Source organism: Camelus bactrianus, chromosome 18 (genome assembly GCF_048773025.1).
Source record: "Camelus bactrianus isolate YW-2024 breed Bactrian camel chromosome 18, ASM4877302v1, whole genome shotgun sequence".
NCBI lineage: Eukaryota > Metazoa > Chordata > Mammalia > Artiodactyla > Camelidae > Camelus > Camelus bactrianus.
This window is the reverse complement of record NC_133556.1, coordinates 14,340,158-14,353,137: the sequence shown is the minus strand read 5'-3', so window position 1 is coordinate 14,353,137 and position 12,980 is coordinate 14,340,158. Positions and strand designations below refer to the sequence as shown.

At 61.0% G+C, this 12,980-nt stretch overlaps 3 protein-coding genes across 8 annotated transcripts; all 3 read right to left on the bottom strand.

The window, feature by feature from the left end:
* Positions 1–10: 10 nt before the first annotated feature.
* On the bottom strand, positions 11–4,060 carry PAGR1 (PAXIP1 associated glutamate rich protein 1). Its single transcript, XM_010972485.3, has 3 exons — positions 1,799–4,060; positions 1,508–1,590; positions 11–461 (listed from the first exon to the last, which is right to left on the bottom strand). The coding sequence occupies exons 1-3, from the start codon at positions 2,278–2,280 to the stop codon at positions 262–264; spliced, it is 765 nt and encodes a 254-aa protein (XP_010970787.1). The 5' UTR covers positions 2,281–4,060; the 3' UTR covers positions 11–261.
* On the bottom strand, positions 2,930–6,686 carry PRRT2 (proline rich transmembrane protein 2). Of its 2 annotated transcripts, XM_074346102.1 has the most exons (4): positions 6,498–6,683; positions 4,844–5,811; positions 4,322–4,454; positions 2,930–4,145 (listed from the first exon to the last, which is right to left on the bottom strand). In XM_074346102.1, the coding sequence occupies exons 2-4, from the start codon at positions 5,744–5,746 to the stop codon at positions 4,135–4,137; spliced, it is 1,047 nt and encodes a 348-aa protein (XP_074202203.1). In that variant the 5' UTR covers positions 5,747–5,811; positions 6,498–6,683; the 3' UTR covers positions 2,930–4,134. The 2 variants fall into 2 exon arrangements, with proteins under 2 accessions (XP_074202203.1, XP_074202202.1); XM_074346101.1 differs by lacking the exon at positions 2,930–4,145 and having other exon boundaries at positions 4,383–5,811; positions 6,498–6,686.
* Positions 6,687–7,748: 1,062 nt separating this feature from the next.
* On the bottom strand, positions 7,749–12,801 carry MAZ (MYC associated zinc finger protein). 5 transcript variants are annotated; one of them, XM_074346098.1, is made up of 7 exons: positions 12,730–12,801; positions 12,024–12,110; positions 11,084–11,940; positions 10,616–10,679; positions 10,172–10,343; positions 9,154–9,378; positions 8,707–8,845 (listed from the first exon to the last, which is right to left on the bottom strand). In XM_074346098.1, the coding sequence occupies exons 1-6, from the start codon at positions 12,763–12,765 to the stop codon at positions 9,176–9,178; spliced, it is 1,419 nt and encodes a 472-aa protein (XP_074202199.1). In that variant the 5' UTR covers positions 12,766–12,801; the 3' UTR covers positions 8,707–8,845; positions 9,154–9,175. The 5 variants fall into 5 exon arrangements, with proteins under 5 accessions (XP_074202200.1, XP_074202198.1, XP_074202199.1 ...); XM_074346099.1 differs by lacking the exon at positions 9,154–9,378 and having other exon boundaries at positions 7,749–8,845; positions 12,730–12,799; XM_074346096.1 differs by lacking the exon at positions 12,730–12,801 and having other exon boundaries at positions 12,024–12,357.
* Between the last annotated feature and the right edge of the window lie 179 nt (positions 12,802–12,980).

Below are 12,980 nucleotides of genomic sequence, written 5' to 3'. Positions count from 1 at the left end.
AGGCTCCAGCTGCAGCTCCTCCTCTAAGAGAGGATAACTTGGTATTTTTTTTATTTTAAATTCAGACAATTCAGCCCAGGTCTCCAAGCTGATGTTCAATAGAAAACAGAAACACACACACGTATGTCCTCTCTAGGGCCAGGTGCTGGGCTGGGAGCTTGGAGTGTCTCTCCTCTTCCCAAATTTCCAAGCACCCTGGGTTAGGGAAGGAGGGCCAAGGCCCCAGCAGGTAAAGACTCTGCACCCTGAAGGCAGCAGCGCTCAGTACTTCCGCTGCCGGGGGAAGAGACTACTTCCTGAGGACCGGAGTGGGGGGCTGGCGGGGCTGGCGTCCTCTGAGTCCAGGCTGAAGAGGTCCCTGCCAGTACGAAGGATCTGCTCCTCCAGCTTCTTGTGTCGCTTCATGTCTGAGAGGACCTTGTCCAGGCGGGCCTCCCGTTTCTGGCTCCTAGCTGAGCTTCCTGGAGAAGGGGAACGTGAGAGATGTGGAAGGAAGTGAGGCCACATGCACCAGACCTGCTTGGATCTTACCTGAGGAGCTTGTTAAACATTCAGATTTCAAGGCCTGTCAAAGAAGTTCTGAGGTTTAGGGTTGGGTCTTCAGATGGGGCAGGCAGTGAAGGTTTGAATTATGAAAAGGGGCCAGTAACATGAAGACCAAGGCAGAGCGTCCTAGGCAGGGGACGAGCAAGTGCAAAAGCCCTAGGGCAGGAACAAGGAGGTCTGTTCAATGAAAAATACAGAGCTGGGAGAGACAGGAAAGATGAGCCCAAAGAAATGGCTTCGAGGCCATAATAAGGGGTTTGGATCTCTTAGTTTAAATGGAAGTGCCTTTGGAAGACTTGGCTGCCGTGGTGGGGGTGGGAGGCTTGGATACTCTCTTGACATGCTCTTCCCCCAGCAATGGAATCCTTTGGAGGATTTTAAACAAAGAAGTGACACATTTCATGTTTTAAACAAACCATTCTGGTTGCTGAAAAGAGGCAGGAAGACTGGTTAGGAGCTACCACAACTATCCAGGCAAGAGAGATGGTGGCTTGGTTGAGGGTGTGGTAAAAGTGGAGAGCAGGAGTTGAACTTGGAAATGTGGAGGTAGAGCTAACAAGACTTGCTGCTGGCTTAAATGTTGGGTTAAAAGAAAGAGAAATCAAGAATGGCTCCAAGGGTAAATTCTTGGAAGGCGCATGGGATTGAAAACTGGGTCAGATTAGGAGATGCACACAGTAGTATAGCAACGTGGATCTAGATAATAATGAATGATCAGGAAGACTTGGACTTCCGAGAGGACTGAGATCAAAGGGATGGGAAGCAGGATAGAATTATCTATGATAGTCTTTTAAAGGAAGATAGGGTACCATCTAAGCTGGAAGGATGGCACCACTCGGTGCATGCTCTCTCCTGAAGCTACAAGTTGTGTAGCAACCAAGGCACCAAGCAAGGGCCTCTTTTAGGGTAAGTGGGAGCTGAGGCCCTTCACCTCCCCCCAACTCACCCCTCTTGTCTGTACCTGGGGTGCGTCTCCGGTCAATCAGGGAGTCCTTTGGTGTCATTGGCTCATCATCAAAGTCGAATTCTGTGGGCATATGTGGTCTGGGACAGGTAGAGAGAGAGTGAAGGGTGAGGGTTGGGCCCCCTAAACACCCACACTTGTTCTTCTCCCCCAGCCTGGCTGGCTCTTCCTCTCTGGCTCTCTTCCCTCTCCCAACTTTTCATGCTCCTGAGTCCCACCTCCCCTCCCTATTTCCTCCCGGCATTAGGGGAGCAGCCCCAAGGACAAGGTGTAAGGGCGTGCCCTCACTTTTCCTCTTCCTCCTCTTTGGCCTCTGGCTCCTCATCCGATCTCTCCTCTTCACTCTGGGCCTCAGGCGTAGGGGGCCGGCGGGGCAGAATCTCAGCCTGAAGCTCCAGGGTACCGTGAATAGCCAGTAGTTCATAGAGCCGTTGGATTTCGGAGGGGGGTGGCATCCAGGACTGCCCATTCGCGGGCAGCTCGACCTCCTCATCGCTGCAGGGCACGCACCAGTCCTCGGAGTCTCCCTTGGTATTCTCTTCCCCCTCAGTGCTGGGGACTTCTCCCGGCACCTCCTCGGCCCCGGACCCCTCATGCTCAGCCTCCTCCCGACCTCCTTCCCCCTCTTCCTCGGCTTTATCGGCCGAAACAGAGGGGCCTCCGGTATCCTCCACGGCCAGAGCCTGGAGGCCGGAGGTCACTTCCCCTTCTTCAGACAGAGGCGCCGCCGTGGTGGCTGCAATGTCTCCATGACCCCGGACAAGGGACATACGCTACTAGGGAAGGGGCCTTGCCACGATAGAAGATGCGAGAGTACTAAGCCGGGGGTCCCCCGCCCCCCGAAGGGTGGACGCCCCAGGGGTTTAGGGACTGTCTCTCTAACCAATCAAGCTCCAACAGCCGTCTCTGCGACCAGACCGACCGTTCCCAGGAGGGGGCGCTCAGTCCCCTCCAAGGACCCCGCCCCACGGATCGAGTACTCAGATGTTCCCAGCGACCGGCAGAAACCACTTTCTGGGCCGGAGAGGGGGGAGACCCGATCTTCTCGCCTTCACACCGCCCCTCTTTACAGCTAGATACGGGACCCTCTCCCCACACCTCGAAGTTCCGCCTCCCCAGCTGCCGTACGCACCTGGAGCTAAGACCCGCCTCCCGGGCTGCGCAGGGTCACAGTACGCAGGCGCACAGAGATGGCGCGGGAGGCTCCGCTTTAGTCTAAGCTACTTGGAAGAGGAAAGCAAGGAAAGGCTTGCACATGCGCAGGTAGGCGCTCGGGAATGCTAGGCTTCGGCCACAGTAAAGATGGCCACAGGGGCTGCGCATGCGCAAACCACCTAGTAGGTTCTGCCGGAAAAGAGGCAGTACCGCGCGCCCCCCGGGCGCACCCACGTAAGGACCAACTGAGGCTGGAGGCGAGTCTCATGCAGTCTCCGTTTATTGGTGTTTCAGACTCATGCAGCATCCGGCATACAAAAAGGGAGAATTAGTTTGATGAATCTTTTTTTTAAAGACTGTTAGGTTTTTTTCCCCTACAGTTTATTTTAGGAAAAAAAAACCAAAACCCGCCAACTCCGAACCGCGTTGTAGCTCGGTCCCGCCTCCCCAGCAGACTGTTGCGTGCAACAAACCTCGCTGGTCCTCTAAGAAAATAATTAGAGAGCTCTCCGCCTCTACCTCGCTCCCTGCAGCTGGGAGCTTTGGTCCTATTTGGGAGGTTCTTTCGTTAACAAAGCACGTGAGTGACCCCAGCCCCAACGCTTTTAAGAAACTCGCTGACTGGGTTAAAAAGCCCAGGTAGGGCAGATCAACTCAGGCTGGCCGGGGAGGGTCAACAACCGCGCCCCTCCCTTCTACCAGGTGCGTTTTCGGCACAGCGCTCGGCACACCTGCACAAGTAGCCAAACGAGGCCTGGCTTGCCAGCTCTACGACCCCGAGGCGCCCTGGGGACGTCCGGACCTGGGTGGTCCCAGCAGAAAACAGTCGGAGCCCCGGGCTAGGGAGTCCTCTCCTGGCACCACTCCCCTCCCCCAGCCTGATCTAAGTGCTGGAGTTTTTGCAGAATAAACGGTGGAGGAGGGTGGAGGAGAGGACGCTGAGGGGAGATGAGGAGGCAGGGAGAGGAAGGGGGAGGGTGTGGTGAGGGAAGGGGAGATGAACAAGGAGAGAAGGGAAAAAAGAATGGGGGAGGATGCGAAGACCATGAAAGTTGGGAAGAGGAGACCAGGGTTGAGGTGCAGGAAGTTCGGGAGGCTGTAAGAAGTGCAGGAAGGCCGGGAGAGATGCAAGGAGGCTGAGAGCAAAGAGAGTTTGGGAGATGTTCCAGGAGGTTTCCAGAAGTGCAGGGAGGTTTCCAGAAGTGCAGGGATAGGGAAGCCAAGAGGCTGGAGGGGATGCAGGCAGAAGTGCAGGGAGGTTGGAAACAGTGCAAGAAGAGAGGCCTACGGTTGGCAGAGGAGCCTGGCAGGATGCAGGAGCAGGAAAGAAGCTGTAAACAAGGCCGCTCAGGCTCCCTTGGTCCCTATGGGTGCGGGCCTGGACCATGGATTGGGCTCCTCCCAGGGGAGGATGGGCCCAAGGCAGCTCCCAACAGGAAGAAAAGTCTTGGAATGCAGGGCAGAGCCCTTCACTTATACACTGTGGGAGAGGAGAGGGAGGGACAGGGGTCGGGGGGCGGGGAGAGGGAGACAAGGAAAGACAAAGGAGAAGTAGGGAGGATAGAAAGGAGAGAGCAGAGAGCAGGGGCAGGGGTTAGTAAAACTGCCCTTGCCGACCCTTCCATTCCTCCCGGCCTGTCCCAGACCCCCACTCACCGCCTAAGTTGATGACGCAGGAGGCGATGATGATGAGGACCCCCCCTACCAGCGCCACGATGCTTAAGAGCTTGGCCACGCGGCCCAGACGCTGGGCCCCATCCACGTCCCCCTGCTGCAGGCTGTTCCGGGACTGGGGTTAGGGTGAGGTGTGGGGGCACCATGGCCCAGGTCAGGAGAAGCCAGCCCAGCAGGGACCAGGTGAAAGAGTCATCCAGAGGAGACAGGCCAGCCGGTGGACAGTGGTGATGGGGGGAAGGAGGGTTGGAGAGGCAGTGGGAGGAGGGTACAGGTCAGTAAGGCTGTGTGAACTGTCTGGACATCCCTCCCACCTGAAGGGGTAGGGCAACCATGGCTCAGAAGGTGAAGTCCTGGGGAGAGGCAAGCACAGGTCCTGTAATTGGGAAGTGAGGTCCATGCAGAGAGGGGAGGGAAGGCAAGGTTACTCCTGGGGTTCTGTGCCAGCACTGGCAAGAAGCTGGGAGCCACAGCAGGCCTGGGCCAGGGTCCCATGGGGCTCACCATGACGGCATAAGCGAAGGCCACGATGTTGACAGGCCACATAGGGCAGAAGCAGGACAGGATGGCGAGGATGATGTAGTCCCGAGGTTTCTGGGTGCCTTCACCCCCCTCCACCCCAGAACCTGCCAGCTGGGAACTAGGGTGGCGGCTCAGGCTACCTCGGGGTGATCCTGGATGCCCACTGTGAGCCCTTCCTAGTCTGTCCTCCTCAACCAGCTGCTGCAGCACTCGGGGAGGAGCCCCATTGGCTGGGGGGGTTTTTGTTGAGGGTGGTGAATGAGGCTGGGGGGCTGGACCCTCTTCTCCATCACCAGCCTGCAGGGGGATCACTGCCCCATTCTCCTGCTTTTCCCCCACACTCTCAGTCAGGACCTCAGGGGTGGGGTCCTCCTGGGAAGGGGGCTCTGATTGAACAGCTGGGCTGGGGGTGGGCTGGGAAGCTGGTTGGGAGTCTGGTTGAGGGTCTGACTGGGGGTCCAGCTGGGGAGCAGGCTCTGAGGCTGACTCAAGTGAGGCTGCAGACTCCAGGTTGGACCCTTGCTCTGCAGTGGCCTCTTTGCTCACATCTGGTTTGGATGCTAGCTCTTGGCATGCTTCTTCAGGACTGAAGTTGGCCTTTGACTCCCCTCCTGGGCTTGAGCTAAGGTCTCTGGCCTGGGCTGTTTCTGGGGCCTCGGTTGGGGTCTGTGTGGTTTCTGGAGCCAGCCCAGCCTTGGGCGCTGAGTCCACAGGGTCCCCAGTGATGTCTGAGCCTGGCTGCAGGGTCTCTGGCTCATCTGGGACCCCAGCTGGGACCTGGGGAGGGCCAGTTCCGGCTTCAGAATGGCCAGGCCCTTCTTCCTGGGTCTGGGGACTCTCCTCTACCTTCTTCATCTCAGAGACCTCAGAGCTGCTAGCTGCCATATTGAGATAAGAGAGGGGAGAGGGCCTCTGTGGGAAGGATGGAGCAGCAGAGACAGCAGCAAATCCTGGAAGAGGAGGAAACAGGCTCGGTGTGAGAAGAGAAAAGGTGGCTCTCAGCACTGCAGCCCAAGGGGGCGATGCTCCTGTCTCAGGGCCAGCCTTGGGCTGCCTCTGGGGAAAGGAAGAAAAGTTGGGGTTTCCTTTGCCTTGGGGTGGGACATCTCTGGGGAGGAGTGCTCTGCTCAGTCTCCCGGTTGAAGAGCCCTGGGAAGATTAACCCTTTTGTAAACAGGACCTTCCCCATGGTCTCTTCCTGGGTCCACCCAATAAGATCCAGACTCTCAGATCCTAGCAGATGCCACAGCACCCCCAAATCAACAAGCTGTTCAGAGACCCATACACTCCCACAGGCAGACTGGACAGAGAATCCTGATACTCGCATTCCAATCCTTCTGTATCCTCCACTCTCCCCTGGGCGTCCAGCCGGTGCGGTTTTCTTGCTGCGCGTTTGGGGCGCAGACACCCCCCGCCCCTCCCTGGGGAACCTGGTCATCTCCTCTGAGCCCCTTCCCAGCCCCTCTCCCAGGGATTCCCTCGCCCCCAGGGGAACGGCGCTGCCTCCACCCATTGGCGTGGCGCACCCAGCACCGTCAGCCAGTCCGCCAGGAACCCGCATTCCGGTGCAGCCCTCTCGGCGTCCGCCGTCTGTCCATCCACTCCTACCCGCAGCCTCAGTGCATCCCCGTCTCACCTCGACGCCGGCCTCCAGACTGCTCCCGCTGCTGCCGCCACCGCCACCGCCGTTGCAGCAGTCGCAGCCTGGGAGGGAGCTAGTCAGCGAGCGAGCGAGGGAGGGAGGTGGCCCCTCTGCTCGTCCCCTCCTCTCCTGCTCTCAGGTCCCCTCCCCTACGCTTCACTGCTGCCGCGCACCGCCCCCGCCCCTTGCACGCCTCCTGCCCCTCCCGGCAGCCCGAGGGAGCCACGCGCGCCAAGCCCCGCGTTACCTGGGCAACCGACCGGGGGACCACTCGCGCCCGCTCCCTGGCCCTTCCCACGCGCGCCTCCTGGGGGTGCCCCCTTCCCATGCCCCGGGCCCCTCCCGCCAACGGTCACCGGGGGTCCAGATAGAGCAGAGAGTTTGGGGAAACGGAGAGGGTCTGCGAGAGACAGGACCAGTGAGACGGACAGGACCGGGTGGAGGCACCCCTCTGGGCAGAAAGAAGGGAAGGGAGATGAGGCGAGGCAAAACTTGGGGAGGCTGCAGAGGATGAGTAGGGTGGGGTTTCAAGAGAAGGGAGCCTGCAGAACAGGAAGTCTATTCCCCTAGGACACAGCAGCACAAACGGATAGCGGAAAGCTCAAGAAAAGGGTCCCTGAAAGTCAGAGCAAGGACTGGGAAGGGAACTCCAAAATACAGGGTGAAGGATGCAAGGATGGTCTGGAACGGCAGGAGAGGGCTGGGGCAGAGGAGCCCAAGTGAAAAACCAGATTGGACCATGGCAAGAATGAAGGGGGCAAGTGAGGGAAAAGTGCAGTTTTTACCCTCAACCTCATCGTTCCCAGTCCTAGGGCTCACTTGTCCAGCTTTTCTGCAGCTGCATCATCCACCATCACCTCTCAGAGCCCTCATAAGGATGTGCAGGTATTTGGCTAGGGTCTGAGCATCAGGCAATGGGTATGGATGGGGAAACAGCACTTAGGTCCAGCAACTGTTTGCGTTTCTGACCCAGGGCTCTTCAGAGCTCCAGTGGCAATTCTGTGCCTGTCCAGACTAGGTATTCCCCAGAGACCTGGGAATCCTGGAACTTGCTCTCCAGCCACTGGAGCCTTGGCCTCACCCTGTATCTGGACTGCAGTCACTGGTGCTGCCTCTAGGGAGGGAGAAGCTAGAGCCCCAGAGATGCACAGGGCAGAGCAAGACTGAGACTGGCACCAGGCCCAAGAATCCTCCTGGGGGGTGGGGACAGGGGGCTTGGTGAGAGCAATTCATTTGAGTCTGAGACAGATTTTTATTTAAAATTTATTGTAATGGGGTCCGCGCAAAATGGGAGGTGAAGGGAGGGGAACATGCAGGGGACACAGGAACACGATGACATGGCCAGGGCCACAGCTTCTGTCGTGGGGGAGAGGGATGAAAAGAAAAGGCCAGGGCTGGAGCTGGGGTGGAAGAGGGAAGGGGGAGACACTGCGGCTGCATTCCCCCCACCCCCAGGAAGCACCTCTAGTCCCTGGATCCCCCCATTTACCCTGGCCCCCTAAGATTCCATCTCTTGTCCTGCCTCTGGCCCTAGTGGCTCCTTCTTTTGCTCCCCTTGACTTGTTTTCCCCTGACAGATTCTCAAGTAGGATGATGTTTAGGGCCTGACCCCAAACAACCCCACCTTATGAAGGTACAACCTTTGCCTTCCCTGCTTCTGCCCCTTCTCAAATCTCACCTTTTCCCCTCTCTGGGACAGAATCTTTGCTTCCCCTCCTTCCTCTCCTCCCTCCCCCTGGAAAAAAAAAAAAGCACCAACTCCCCAGGGAGGGGCAGCAGACAATGGGGGGGTGGGGGGACTGGAAGGAGAGCGAGAAGGACCATCGAGGGAGAAGGCTCACAAATCCCTGGAAGGGCCGGGCAGGGGGTTACAGAGAGGAGAGGGAGTGAGGGCAGTGGCTGCTCCTGTCCTCTGCCACCCCTGCCCACTCACTGTCCAGGGGGCTTCAACACAACCGAGGGGACAGGTGTGTGTGGGGTCAGGTCTGATAGGGAGAAGAGAGGAGCAGGAGAAACAAATCGTTAAAACCTAGTGAATTCCCCTAAGAAAACATTTCTTCCTCCTTTCCTTCTGGAGGCTCCTTGGTTGGTGGGGGAAGTAGTGAGGAGTTGGTGAGGAGAGAGGGGAAGAGGAGATGGTGTCAAGGAACTTTCCTCCATTCTCCCCTCTCCTCCCCACCAACTTGGAGCTCACCAGGGCTGGGAGGGAAGTGGCTGAGAGCTCACGGGCACCCCCTCGGCCCCCGAGAGGGAGCCCACAGCTGTGGGAGGGGCTGCCACTGCTGCCGCCGCTGCCGCCGCTGCTGCCGCCGCTGCTGCCATTGGACATACTTCACCTGTACCTGCGCAGCGAGAAACACCAGATCACAGCGCGATCTGAATGGCAAGCACCCTGCCCCTTGCCCCAGACTCTTCCCCAGACACCCTCCCCTGGGACACAGCCGTTGCTCACTTCCTGCTTGGTCCCCAGAGGCTTCAGCCTGCATCCTTACCCAGTTCTCCTGAAGGGCCCTCCCTGTCCCCAGAAATCTCCCTAACTTGGGTGATAAGTGGGCATCCCTGGCCTTCCTAAGATCCCCTATTGGGCCTTTTGAGCCCCCTTGTCCCACACACCCCATCCCACCCCCCCCAGCCATGCCCCGCGCCTTGCCTGGTGGGTGCGGGGGTCCCCCTCAGCAGGTGGGCTGTGGCTGGGGGGCGTCTCCTGGGACAGGGGGGGCGGCCCCCCCCAGATGGGTCTGCATGTGGCCGGCCAGCTGGGCAGGGGTCTTGCAGTGCACGCTGCACAGCTTGCACAGGATGCGGTCAGCCCGCGGGGCCTGGAGCCCATGGTCCTTCACCGCGTGGATGCGCAGGTATGCTGCCGTGGTGAAGCCTATGGGGGGTGGATTGGGATGGGGGGGTGGGGGTCAGCCAGGCGGAGACCCCAGAGACGGGGCTGTTCTCCTAGGCTGGGGACGCCCTCCTCAGATAGCCCTGTCCTCCTCCCACATCCTTGGTAGCCTGGGGCCAACTACTCTGCTAGGGCCAGTGGGGCATAGCCCCACCCTGAGCTTGAGAACTGGTTGAGTAGTGTCAGCTTCTGGGCCTTGATATCCACAGAGCCCATTCTCCCTGGCTGGGGTATCTCTCCCAGGGTGACAGGACACTGATTCCTAGCCACTTGAAGAGTTGACCCTCAGCAGAGACGGCTGTGTCCCCTCCCTCCAGTGCCCCATACGGCTCAACCCGATTACTCAGGGAAGAAGTACATTTGTTTAAAAGCAGCTTTCTCTGCTACTGGGGCAGGGCGAGTGCCTGTTAAATCCCTGCCAACATACCCCACTTGCCCAGGAGCTGAAGACAAGAACTTGTGGCTGCACAGCTGAAACTTTGCCTTCCGACTCTTGGGAACTGGCTCTCTTGACCACTCCCCCAAAGCAGTTGTGTTCCCCTTCCACCTCCCAACACACACCCAGAAGTTGTCTCTTTCTGGCAGAGCATCTCCTCCACCCATGACCTCTTAGAACTGATGTTCAGTGGTCCCAATGTTGCTTCACTTGGTTCCTAAAGGGCTCTAGATGCCACGAGCTCTTGACTACAGCACCTTTAACCCACATCTGTGGAAGGGCCTGTGGTCCTGTCCCCACCCACTATCCCCAGCCCTTGCGGCATCCCTCAGCATGTACCTTTGTTGCAGAGCTCACAGACATGGTGAGGGCCCTGGCTGTGCACCTTCATGTGGTCCGAAATATAAGCCGAGCTCAACATCTTGCCACACACATGACATGGCACCTTCTCCTCGTGTCGTACTGTGTGGGCCCGCAGTCGATCCTTCGTAGCAAAAGCTGCCTCACATTTCTGGGGAGGGGGGAGGGGCGTGGGGGGTGTCAGGAGAGTTAAAGCTTCTGGGAATGGGGAGAGGGGAACAAGAGGTTAAAGGAATCAGAGCCTTGGGGATCTTTGATCTGTAGGAAATGGGAGTGAGATGACGAGGTCTTGAAGAAGGGATGAGAAAATGGAGTGAAAAAGCAAAAAGAGAGAGAAAAAGGGGGTCTGAGAGGCTGAACTCAGACAACTACAATGAGGATCAAAATCATGAAATCTAGGACAGGAGGAGGCGGGCTTCCTACCTCACATTTGAAGGGCCGTTCTGTTGAGTGCACTTGTCTGACGTGACTGTTGAGGTGATCCGGCCTGGGGATACGTTGGGGTTGGGGTTAGGGCCCTGGGGTGTGGAGGTGCCCCCCAAACTGCCTAACTTAGTACATCAGGCCTTTCCAAAGGTCCCTGCATTTTTCCCCAAGCTCGGGGATTCAGAGTCCTGGTTAGGCAGGAAATCCCTCCTCTCCGCAGAGCTGCCTCCTCCTCCTCCCACGCGAAGATCTCCTATAACCCAAGGACCCACCTCCTTTGCTAAGTACCACCCCCTGCTCCCTGGTAACCAGGAGAGGCTTTCCTCCCTCCTCCCTGGGAGTGGCTCCCTGTCCCCATCCTCAGAAACCTCCCTCCCTCCCCACCAGCCAAGGCCAGGCCACCTCCATCGCCGTCTGTCCCTCCCTCCCCACCCGCCTAGTGGGCGGCCGAGGCCCCGTGCACACCGGGAGAAGCTCTTGCCACAGTGGGAGCAGTTGTAGGGCTTGTGCACAGCGCCGTCATGTGAGCGCACGTGGTAGCTCATGCGGTCCTTGCGCTTGAAGCGCTGCTGGCACACCGGGCACTGGTAGGGCTTCTCGTCCGAATGCGACAGCTTATGTCGGTTCAGGTGGTAGACGTCGCGGAAGGCCTTGCCGCACATCTCGCAGGCGTGGTTCTTCCGGATGCGCTTTCCCGAGGCGGTCGTGGTCACCACGCCACCGGCGGCCACTGCGGCCGCCCCGCCGCCGGCACCCGCTTCTCCCCCTCCCCCGCCGGCTCCACTCAGCTGGGGCACACTCAGGAGGCTCAGGGGCACCATTGTGGGCATCTTCATAGCACCCGAGGGGACCCGGCCGGCTTTGGCTCCTGTGTGGATGGCCTCGTGCCTCCGGAGATTGTAGCCGTTCTTGAACTCCTTGGCGCACAGGGCGCAAATGTAGGGCCCCTTGCTCTTTGTCTTCTTCTCCAAGGCAGATGCAACCGGGGCCACGGCGACCGTCGAAGTTGGGGCTACGACGGCGGTGGCCGCGGCTGCGGCGATGGTGGAGGCAGAGACAGGGGGCGCGGCCTCCGCGGCGGGCGCCGACACCGGCGGGGGCGGCGGAGGGGGCGCCGGGGGCTGCTTCAGAGCCGCTGTGTCCACAGTGGAGGCGGCGGCCGGGGCCGGGGGCGCAGCAGCAACGGCGGCGGCGGCGGCAGCAGCGGCGGCCGCAGCCGCGGCCGCGGCGGACTCCTGGGCGGCGGCGAGAACCGGGAGCAAGTCCACCTGGAGGGGCTCGGCCGCCGGGGCCTGGGGCGTGGGTGGGGGCGCCGGCGCGGCCTGCGAAGACAAGGCGCCGTGTGGGCCGCGGCCGCGGGTAGGCGCCCTCCCGGCCCGGCCCGCCACGGCCGGCCCCTACTCACCTGGAATGGACTCTGGGCGCAGCCCTGGGAGGCAAAGAAGCGGGACTGGAGCTCAGCCCCGACCTGCAGGGGGTTCTGGGCGTGACCCTGAGGTGGCGGGAAGGAGTTCATGAGGCCGCCCACCCCCCGGGAGTCCAGGCCCAGCACGGGGAAGGGGGGGGCCAGCAGCGTGCAAGGGAACACGGGGAACATGGCCTCGGCCACGGCGGGGCCCCCGGGACTCAACGGGGGCCGGGGGCGCGGGCCGCGAGGGGCCCGGGCTCGGGGCGCCGCCCCCGGCCGGCCGGGCTGGGCCGCGCAGAACGCATGGCCCGCGGGCCGCCCCGCCGCCCGCGCACCCCGGCCGGCGGGAGGGAGGGAAGGAGGGCGCCTGGCGGAGCGCGGCGGCGACGGCGGCGGCGACGCCCCCTGGGTGGGGGCGGGAGGCCCCGCGGGGCCGGGGGCCGGGGGCGGGGGCCCGGGCGGCGGCGGCGGCGGCGGCGGTTGGAGCCTGGCGGGGCGGGGTGGGGGGAGCGAGGGAGCAGCCTCGGCCCCCGCCGCGCGCGCGCCCAGCCGGCGCCTCGGGGAGGGCGGGGGAGGGCGCGAGGGAGGGAGGGGGACAGCTGCGCGCGCACCGGGCGCGCGGAGGGGGGGGTGGGACGGGAGGGCGGGCGGGCGGGAGGGGGTGTGGGAAGGGGGGGTGGGGGCGGGGGGAGGGGGTTGTTACCTGGAAGATGAAGCTGCTCCAGTTGCCGGGATCCATGGCGGAGGGAGGGAGGGAGGTGGCTCGCGCTCACCCTGGGGCGGGAGGAGGAGGAGGCGGCCGTGGGGGAGGGGGAACCCGGGGAGGAGGCGCGCGGGGCGGGCGGGAGGGGGGAAGGAGGAGGAGGGTGGGGGGAGCGGAGCACACTGCGCGCGGGGAGGGCGGGCGGGGGGCGCGAGGACACACAAGAGGCTGGAGCGGGCGCGAGCGCGAGC

Excerpts from the sequence above, each read along its gene's own strand:
- PRRT2 (XM_074346101.1), bottom strand. The coding sequence starts at position 5,746 with ATGGCAGCTAGCAGCTCTGAGGTCTCTGAGATGAAGAAGGTAGAGGAG.
- PAGR1 (XM_010972485.3), bottom strand. The coding sequence starts at position 2,280 with ATGTCCCTTGTCCGGGGTCATGGAGACATTGCAGCCACCACGGCGGCG. Across the intron at positions 1,591-1,798 it reads AAAGAGGAGGAAGAGGAAAA|ACCACATATGCCCACAGAAT; the intron begins GTGAGGGCACGC and ends TACCTGTCCCAG. Across the intron at positions 462-1,507 it reads TGACCGGAGACGCACCCCAG|GAAGCTCAGCTAGGAGCCAG; the intron begins GTACAGACAAGA and ends CCCCTTCTCCAG.
- MAZ (XM_074346096.1), bottom strand. The coding sequence starts at position 12,215 with ATGTTCCCCGTGTTCCCTTGCACGCTGCTGGCCCCCCCCTTCCCCGTG. Across the intron at positions 10,680-11,083 it reads TGTGGCAAGAGCTTCTCCCG|GCCGGATCACCTCAACAGTC; the intron begins GTGTGCACGGGG and ends ACGTATCCCCAG. Across the intron at positions 9,379-10,171 it reads CTGTGAGCTCTGCAACAAAG|GCTTCACCACGGCAGCATAC; the intron begins GTACATGCTGAG and ends CACCCCCCATAG.